The 10342-nt window shown below is 41.4% G+C and overlaps 1 protein-coding gene and 1 pseudogene across 1 annotated transcript; one reads left to right on the top strand and one right to left on the bottom strand.

Moving 5' to 3' along the window:
• The first annotated feature begins 1948 nt into the window (after positions 1–1948).
• Positions 1949–2912, top strand: LOC119271812 (annotated as a pseudogene).
• A 5946-nt stretch (positions 2913–8858) lies between these two features.
• On the bottom strand, positions 8859–10087 carry LOC119271070 (E3 ubiquitin-protein ligase ATL6-like). Its single transcript, XM_037553031.1, has one exon. The coding sequence runs from the start codon at positions 10085–10087 to the stop codon at positions 9092–9094; it is 996 nt and encodes a 331-aa protein (XP_037408928.1). The 3' UTR covers positions 8859–9091.
• Positions 10088–10342: the final 255 nt, after the last annotated feature.

Below are 10342 nucleotides of genomic sequence, written 5' to 3'. Positions count from 1 at the left end.
CGAAGTGGGCCGGCTCAGCAACGTGCTACAAAGCAAAAGGAGAATGCAAAATGTGACGTTACATTCCCATCTCAATCACAGGTTGGTTCGCAAGAGGTTTGGAGTTGGATTCTCACGTTGGACACCCATTTTTTGAAGGCTAAAAGAAAAGAAAATAAAAATGAATGGGTCAGCCCAGTTTGTAGTGGAGTGTGCGCCGGTTTACGGAATGGCCTATAACAGGGAGAGTTCCTATTGAGCGCTGTAGGCGCCGCTTCGTGTCGCTGGCGCTCGCACGGACGCGAAGTGGGCCGGCCCAGCAACGTGCTGCAAAGCAAAAGGAGAGTGCAAAATGTGACGTTACTTTCGAGGAGAAGTGGGACTCGAACCACGGACGCAGCGGTAGTGCCCTACACGAGTTAACCGCTAGACCATGTTTAGTTCTTTGATTACTTAAGGAAAACTGGGTATTTACATGAACCATGGATTATTTGACTAAAGAAAACATAAATATTAAAAAACATTCACATAAACAATGAAATGAAAAGAAAACTTCAAAAAAAGGAAAAAGTTCGTGAATTTTAAAAAAGTTCATTGAACTTTTTTAAAAAAGTTCATTGAACTTTTTTAAAAAAGTTCACCAAATTTGAGAAAGAGTTCACCAAATTTGAGAAAGAGTTCATCGATTTTGATAAAAGTTCATCGATTTTGAAAAGAGCTCATTGATTTTGAAAAAAGTTCACCAATTTTAAAAAAAAAGTTCATCAAATTTGAGAAAAGTTCATCGAATTTAAGATAAAGTTCATGAAATTTGAAAACATAAATCATCAAACTAGAAAAAAGTTCATCAAAATTTGAAAAAAGTTCATTGATTTTCATAAAAAGTTCAACGAATTTTAAATGTTCGTTAAATTTGAGAAAAGTTCATCGAATTTGAAAAATAAGTTCATGGATTTCTGAGAAGAGTTCATCAAATGTTAATAAATGTTCACAAGTTTTGAAAATGGTTCATAAATTTGGAGAAAAGTTCGTTGATTATGAAGAAAAAGTTCATGGATTTAAATTGCGCATTTCAGAAAAATAAATAAATAGAAAAGGAAGAAAAGGACAGAAAAATAGAAAAAGAAGAAGAGATGCGAACTAGGAAAGAACAAAAAGGATGGAAGCAGTTTCAATCGATAAGTTAACGATGGTTATACTAAATAGGATTTGCCTATAACAGGTGCTGAGGGTCGATTCTTTCGCTGGCAACATTTTTGCACTTTAAAACAGACAAAAGGAAACGCTAAATGGGCCGAGCCCAGCTAAGGAGCCTACAGGCGCCGGTTTGCAGAAATAGAAGAAACCGGCGCCTACAGCGCTAAATAGGATTTGCCTATAACAGGTGCTGAGGGTCGATTCTTTCGCTGGCAACATTTTTGCACTTTAAAACAGACAAAAGGAAATGCTAAATGGGCCGAGCCCAGCTAAGGAGCCTGCAGGCGCCGGTTTGCAGAAATAGAAGAAACCAGCGCCTGCAGCGCTAAATAGGATTTGCCTATAACAGGTGCCGAGGGCGTCAAATAGGAGTCGGCATGCATGAGTGGGCCTTCAAGATTTATTGGGAATTTTTTGTGATAATTAATGGGCCTAGCCCAATAATTTCCAAGGTCCATATTGATGCCCAAATTATGCTAATATATTGAGGTTGTAGCTTGATTTTAGAAATTTCAACAGGAACGGTAAATAACCTACAATTGGTTTGTTTTACCAAATGACAACAACATTACTATTATCCAGAGGAGACAACTTTGGCGTTCAAAGTCAAAGATATAGACTTCCAAATTTCCTCTACAGCGGAATCAGAAAAAAATGGATCTAAATTGTTGTACACCTTTTCACTATTTTGCTACCATAAAATGTTGTATTTTCTATTTCGATATATTTTCTAAATTTATTAAGATGTTACCTTTCCACATTGATAAAGTAACGTGTTTATGCAACAGACTGTGCGGACATGATGAACAATTCTCTTTTTTTGGTTGGAGAAATTGGGGGAAATGACTACAACATTCCTCTTACCTCTTTGGTGCCTGTTGAGAAGATCCGCTTGTTCACTCCGAGTGTTATTTCCAAAATATCATCTACAATCATCGTGAGTCATTTTCTGTTTTTGCTCCTTATGCTATCATCGCCATTGTTATTATGTCAAATCTCAATTACATAAATAGTGCATAACTACATAATAATGCAATGTAACGAGGTGCAATTTCCAGGATCTGATTGCACTAGGAGCCAAAACTCTATTAGTTCCCGGCAACCTCCCCATCGGGTGCTTGCCGGTGTACCTCACGATGCACCAAAGTGATAACATGGAGGATTATGAGTCAGAGACATGTTGTATTCGTTGGATGAATGAGTTCTCACGCTACCACAACAAACTTCTTTGTGGATGAGTTGGAAAAGTTAAGAAAGCTTCATCCAAGTGTGTCAATCATCTATGCTGATTACTATGGAGCTGCTACGGAAATCTTCGTTTCCCCTTATCAGTTTGGTGGGTCCAAAACTTTATGGTTTATACATGAAATCACTTAGAAGGCAGCAAGAAAAACATTCTCTACTAAAAGATGCATATGCTAGTCCCGACTCTCATTTGCTGTAACTGCTCTTTAGGTATCGAGGATCCTTTGGTGGCTTGCTGCGGTGTAGAAGGGCCTTATGGTGTGTCAATAACCACAAAGTGTGGACATGGAGAATACAAGATGTGTGATAACCCACAAAAGTATGCATCTTGGGATGGCTTGCATCCCACAGAAACGTCATACAAGGCCATTGCTGATGGTCTGCTAAGAGGTTCATACACTCAGCCTCCAATTGCCACCACAAAAAATTCATGTTCAAAACTTACCAAGTTTGTCTCGTCTGCAGAGTACAAGGTTCTCTATGATATGTAATTTTGTAACATACTAGCAAAAGAGCCCGTGCGTTGCAACGGGAGAGAAAACATAACGCACGCTCTTAACTCAACAACCATCACTTAAGACCACAATAGGTCCATCTCCTTTATTTTTGCAAGGCATCATATTTGTGTTGCCGCTTATCCTCCTTCTCACCCTCGCCGGTGATGGCCTCGGTGTTCACACAAAACAACAAAAAATATGTGTTGAATATGGTTAATCCTAAGGCGTCTCTCTCTCTCTCTTTCGTGATGAGAAATCTGTTGTTTTCCCTTGCGACATTTTTTAGAGGTATGCATGTGTAGTTATCAATGTTTTCTTTTCCCTATATGGTTATAGTGGGGTGTTTATTTGCAATCTGGATCGCCGCCGGTATTAAAAAAGATATTGCGCTATAAATTATAAGTTTGTTTCCATAAAAATATTTAATAGGTAAAATTAACATCATATTTAGATTCCACACATTATTCTAATAAAATTTCATATATAATATGTTAAAATCGAAGTTACAGTTTAAAAGATACAGATAATTTAAAAAATCATCTGGTTTGACTTAAATATATTCCAAAATAATATTTAAAAATACTTAATAGGTAAAAATAATCTCATATTCATATTCTACATATTTTTCTAATCAAATTTCATATATAACATGTTCAAATCGGAGTTACGGTTTAAAAGATATGGATGATTTTAAAAAGCATTTGTTTGACTTAAATATGATCGGCGGATGAATTACCTAAAACATTATGGGGTTTTTGAAAAATGTAAAATAACGGTTCGGGTGTGACTTAAATCCAGACGGCGGGTTGATTTCAAGAAAAGACAGGGACTTTTATGTAAAATACGAAAATAATGATTCGTTTTAACTTAAAACTGGACTGCGGGTTGAATTCTCTGAAATAGAGGGACTTTTCTGAAAAATGCCATGACGGACGAAAGAAATCCAATTTGCTTTATTATTAGGTAAAGATATGTGGACAATTACCGTATGAAAACTTGCCCAATTACAAACATGTTTGGCATGGCTAGTTGTCGTTCCCAGATACTCAAGTGAGATCTAATGTCCGCATGCCTGCCAAACGATCCGTTTTTAAAGTAGATGGGTATCAATATCTTCACCTCGGGTTCTAGCTAGTAATGCCTGGACCCACTCTAGGCTTTAGAGAAACCAACCCAGTGCCATTGTCTCCTTTCCAATGGCCTATGGCAAGGAACCAAGAAGTCCACCATTAGGCTAGTCATAGTGGGAGTAACTTAGCTAGTAACATAGCGCACTTCAAGAAAATTCTGCTTATGTGGCAAGTAACTAATGAAAGATGGTAACATAATATGTTACTGTAACATAACGTTTTTCAAGACAAGATGAGTCTACGAGCTAATAAATGAAGTCATCTATGATATTACTAGTATATTACTTTGCATTACGAAGGTAGTAACTTAGACTAATGTCATATGCATGACACTAGTCTAAGTTACTCCCCACTATGACCAGCCTTAGTCCTTAGACACGTATTTGTGGATACACTTTGGAGGTGTGGCTCGTGTCATGCTTAGACGAATCTGGTGAGAAGTGGAGACGTATGAATACAAGTACGGCGACGAGCTTCGTCGAGTCTACTCCCTCTACCAGTATGCACGTGTCGAGTGATACGTACGCGATCTCCTTCCGATAGCATGATCTTGGATGGCACAAGGTAGAAATGCTTCGTATTGTGTTAGAGTAGCCTACCCTGTGCCCCCTAACATTCTATCTGATAGGTGGGGTAGTGTGTAGGTTCGACAAAGTAGCTTGTTCTACTCGTACTATTTGACAGTGGGTTGTGGGTTCTTGGACTTGTTCATTTCCTAGGTTCCCGATGACAGAAATCGAAGAGTTTATTGTGGTCTTTTTTCTTGATAAAAAAATGTATAAAATGAAGCGTAGATGAGACACTATTTAGCGAGGTACTTGTTGAATGGTCTTTGAAACAGCTCACTTCCTTTTGATAATATATAATCTGTTTGATCTATTTTGCTAAACCAGTCTTTTTGTAAAAAAGGATCATTTATAGGGTCTATCACCATCAATGAGTCCCGGGGTCATCTTGTCCGCTCTTTGTTCTATTAGACTATGTTTGTACCAACATCCATATGCTTGGCCATTATGATCTAACCACATGGTCTAAGATGCCCCATATTGCAAGAGAGGCTACTTTTACGACACATTTGATCATAACGGCTCCGATTTTGTGCTATAATTGAAGACAATGGTACCGACATCTAAGATGTTATCGACAAGAAGACTCCTACCTTTTGTTTCTTAGATGGGAAGCAAATGTTTGTATTGTGAATATGGTCTTGGTTATTCGTACAAGTGATTTCCAAAATCGAGGATGAACCATTAGATTAACCATTGTGAAAGATCTACTATTGTGTGTTTGGTCCATCTAATGTGTATACCTTCCATTAGACAAGGAAAATAAAAGGAAAAAATCTTTATTTTGTAAGTGAAAACATATATTTTCTATTTATTCTTGGTAGTGCCTAGAACTCATCGAGATATAACTACCTCTCATTCACTTCCCTACTGAGCTATTGTCTTGTTCTGCTTGTCAGTTTGGTACTTTATCTTTGTCTAGTTAGGCATTTGCAATTGTGCACCGGTGTGTCGTATGCATCTCATGCACATGGACTAGTAGGAAAATCAGGTTGACGCTAGTTGCCTACGTGTTGCGATGGTTGCAATTGTGCATTGGTGCGTCACATCCAAGTCGCGCATGTGTGACTAGTAGGGAAAAGACCAGGTCGGCACTGGTTGCATATGTCTTGTCACAGTTGCAACTCATGGGTGCGACTCATGCAACTTGTGTGCATGCGACAAGTAGAAGAAAAATCAGCTCAGCCCTAATTGTTGTCGCTCTGCGCCCGTGCAATTGCATGTTTGGTGGTGGACAAGCAACTGGTCCCCACAAACTCCACTTCCGACCTTAGTTGTAATTGATTCGTGCCCATGGAGTTGTAGTTTGGTTACAATGTTTGCGGTTCCATGTCTATTGATGGACATGCAATTGGCCACGAAAAACTTTCCTCCCGACCTAGTTGCAACCGGTTTGTGCCCTTGGACTTATAGTTGGATTACAACATTTGCAGTTGCATGTAGTGGTCGACATGCAACTGGCGTCGGCAACTCCCCTTCCGGCCCTAGTTGCAGTCACTTTTGTGCGCGCAGTTGCAGTTGAGTTACAACGCTTGCAGTTGCATGTCTAGTAGCCCGTCAATACCCTCCCGACCCCGTTTGAAGTCGTTTTATGCCCATGCAGTTACACTTGGGTTACAATGTGATAAATATGCAACTCGGACACTTGTGGGTGTTTGCGTAATAAAAATATAAACACACTGAAATTGCACCCTTGTATTCGTCGTATGAACATGGAAAAAATATTATAAAAATAAAAGAAACATAAAAAAAATTAGAACTGAAAAGTAAAAGGTGAGATAAGAAAATAACACATATGAGAGACAACCCAGCAACACGGATCTGCTCTCAAAGTCTTCTAACGATAAAAGAGAGGTGAAAAAGGCCCCACCATTTTTTACTCCAAACACACTCCATTATATTGATCAAGTAATAAGTTCATGGGGATACAACTTAGGTCTGGAACATTCAGGGTCACACATGGCGTTCTAGAGAAAAGCCTAGAGCGTGTTTAGCGAGGCTATGCGCGTCGATATTAGTCTCTCTTCCTTCGAAGTTGAAGGAACAACGAGCTATCTACTTGGATGTATGATTGATCTTCTTGATGATGCTTGCATATAGTCCACCTGTATCGATATGAATATCATTGACCACTCCTTGGCAGTCTGAAGCAATCACCACATCCATTAGCGATAGTTCAAGGGCGAGTACCAACACTTCCCGGCATGCCATCGCCTCCAGGGAAGAAAGGTCAGTTATACCTAAACATTTGATCATTGCAGATCCCAAGTACTTGCCCGTGGAGTCCCTACAAACAACACTCCACGAGCAAGTACTTGGGATCTTCAGGGGTCAAACAGGAAAGGCCACATATGGCAGAACAAAAAAGTGTAAAAATCCCATAGAGAAAACTGTATGGGGGCACCCCATTACCGGTAGCTATATTTCTTTTGTTGCAAATCCTAAGTAGGTTTCACCTGTTGTTGTGGTAGACTGGACCGCTCGGAAGCGGCACGACTTGCCTCCATGGCGATTTCCGGTGTTAGTTCGGCGACTGGCGTTATGCCATATTCGAACTCCTTCCCTCATGTTCTTCTCCCGGATCCCCTTTTTTCTCCCCGTCTACATCTATCTATCAATCAAACTCCATCCTAGATCCCCTTCTCTTCTTTTGTCGATCTTCCATTTCTTTGTTCGATACTTGCCCACCTCTTACTACTTTGTGTCACTCCATATCCTCCTCACCCAGATTCCTGTCCTGTTTGTTTATGTAGTAGTTTTGACAAGTTTTTTCGGTGGTTTTTTTTCTTGTTTTATTATGTGTTTCCTTCACTGTTTTTCTCCGGTCTTATGTATTGCTTCATCAATTTTCTTTTCTTTTTGCTTTTTTAACACGTGGCTACATCTGATATAAATATTGTACATTTTTGTAGAAACATGTAATATTTTTTATACACATTGAACATTTTCTAAATACATGATGAACCTTTTTTCAAATACATATTTTTAATATGTGTTAAATATTTTTAAAATAATTGTTGAACATTAACCTCTTTGAATGCTACAAAACATTGTTTTTATATAGTTTAATATTTTTTTAAAAATTATTTGTAGAAAATGAAAAACATATTTTGGAAACACATGAACATTTTTGAATTTTCACATATCTTTCTTAAATGGTGTGAAATATATATTTGAATTATGGGAACAATTTTTTTACATTGCATAACATTTAATAAAACATTTTTTTCCTAAAAACTGAATTATTTTATATACGTTTTGAAGAAGTTGTGTGAATTTTTATTTAACATTACATAACTCTTTTTTGTAAATGTCACAACTTATTTCAAAACACGTTAATATTTTTTGATGTATATATTTTTTATTGCCATTAAAACTGGTTGAAAGTTGGGCAAACATTTTTTTAGCACTGTATAAATATTTTTTTAAAACACTTCATAAAACAGTTAAATATAAATGTTTATTTTTTCCGATATTTCAAAACAGAAATATAAGTATAAAATAAAGAAAAGAAGAAAAACAAACGAGCAAACAGAGCAGTGTCGCACATAGTTAGCCCAGTTAGGGAGCGCCGCGGAGCGATGCAGGTGACACTGCACTCGGGATCGCTGTAAGCGATACATAGCCGCACCGCCCCGTGCACAAATCGCAGCACCCACATGAAACAAGAAACTGTCGCCGATTGTTATTCAAAAAAAGAAAAAGAAACTGTCGCCGATTAGAAACATAATGCGCTCATGGTCAGCTCACGCACATATTGCAGCACACATGATCCGACCAACGGTGGTTAAGGTGATTGAGACACAACTATTTCTCAGCTAGATGAGAAACAGGAAAACTGTTTATCCTCGACATACTTTAGGAACTTCAACACCTTTCTTTTCTTCATCTTTAGAAATTTTCTTCTGAGAAAATTCTTGTTCTTTTTCCTAAGGATACATTCTAGTATATTCCATTTTGGTGGATAATTTTCATCCACTCAAACATCTTGCTCCCAAGTATTTTATTTGAAATTTCAAACTCATTTTTGATTCACAGCTCGAGAAAAAAAAAGACAAATCACGATCAGGTTGAGAAAACAAGTACTCCTACCTCCGGATATCCGCTAGCCAAACGCCGAATGCCAAAATGATACCTACTCAAACGGCCATATTCATGCCACATGCACGTTCTTCTCCACAGAATTTTTCAGCACGAGAAACTTTTCCATATCCGTTGTTTACACTCGTGTTTTTACGTACATGAATATTTCATTCAAACGAAGGGTTGACCGAGAGCAACGGACGGACACCCAACCAACCATTAACCCATCAACACCAAGGAGCACAAACAAAGCATCACCACCACGCATACGCTGCTCCTCTGTGATCGAATTGCCTCCCACACCACACCCAACGGAATTACAAAAGAATCAATGTACACCATCAGAGTCAACGGAAAGAGCACACGAAATGTTCCGGCGTCGACGTCGTCTGGGTCATGGCCGCGCGGCCGTCGTGGAGGCCGCGACGTCATCCCGCACCTTCCGCGTCGACCCGGCTCGGGCCCATGGCATCGTCCTGGCCAGGAGCGTCTGCCACCGCCGCTCGCCGCTGCTGGCTCCTCCGGCGTCGCGGAAGCTGCCTCCTCTTTCTCCCACACCGCACCCTCCTCCGCTCAGGCTCTCCACAGACGGCCTCGCGCAGCACCTGCTGAGCACCTCCTCCCTCACGTGCTGCGGCAGCCGCAGCGTGAACCTCTCGTGGTCCTCGCAGTCGCACTGCTCCGCCGAGTGCCCCGTCGAGTGCGACCTCAGCAGCCTCGCCGCCCGGCGCTCCCTGCGCAGCTTCTCCAGCTCTGCGGCCTCCTCCTTCCGGTCGTCCTTGTCACTGTCCTCCTTCTGCTCACCCTGCTGCACCGGCATCGCCACGACGGCATGCGGCGGCGAGGAGGGCGCTGGGGCGGCAGCCGGTGGCGGTGGCTTCTCGAGGTTGGCGCGGCACAGCGGGCACGTGGTCCGCGTCTGGAGCCACGGGTCGATGCAATCCGGGTGGAACGCGTGCGAGCAGTGCGGCAGCAGCCGGAGGTCGTCGGCGTCCTCGAACTCCGTCAGGCACACGGCGCACTCCAGCGCGCCACTGCCGATCTTGTGCTCCTTGATCTCCCTGTACGGCACGATCGGGAACGTCGCCACCACCGCCGGGTCCAGCCCGCGCTTTCCCCGCCTGGACACCCCGCCCGGCGCGACGCTACCCTCCTGCGGCGCGCCGTGGTCCTCGACGAGGCGGCACTGGGTGACGTACGCGCAAAAGAAGAGCAGGAGGAAGAGAACGCCGATGGCCACGGCGACCACCGTGATGATCATCGTCATGGCGCGCCCGAACGGCGGTGGCTTCATCTGCGGTGCCGGGCCGCGCGGCGGCAAAAGCTGAGCCGTGCTTGTGCCGGCGACGAGGATGCAAAGGACGACGAGGAGATGCGCGCGCACCCCCATCGCCACAACCACAAGCCCACAACCACTCCGGTCTCTTTTGGTTTGTAAGAATGTCATAGGATTTCTATAGGATAAGATTTGCATAGAAAAATTTCTTTTAAAGCCTTTTTGTTTGTAGAAATGGATTTCTATTCCTATATAGGATAGGAATCAATCCTTCACATTTTGGAGGAAAAAAATATTAGCTAAGACTCAATGGAAAAATTCCTATCCTATGCATTAAATGACATCTCTTTCTCTATAGAAATTAAGATG

This window comes from Triticum dicoccoides, chromosome 3A (assembly GCF_002162155.2).
Source record: "Triticum dicoccoides isolate Atlit2015 ecotype Zavitan chromosome 3A, WEW_v2.0, whole genome shotgun sequence".
Taxonomy (NCBI): domain Eukaryota; kingdom Viridiplantae; phylum Streptophyta; class Magnoliopsida; order Poales; family Poaceae; genus Triticum; species Triticum dicoccoides.
This window is presented reverse-complemented; position numbering and strand designations above follow the sequence as displayed.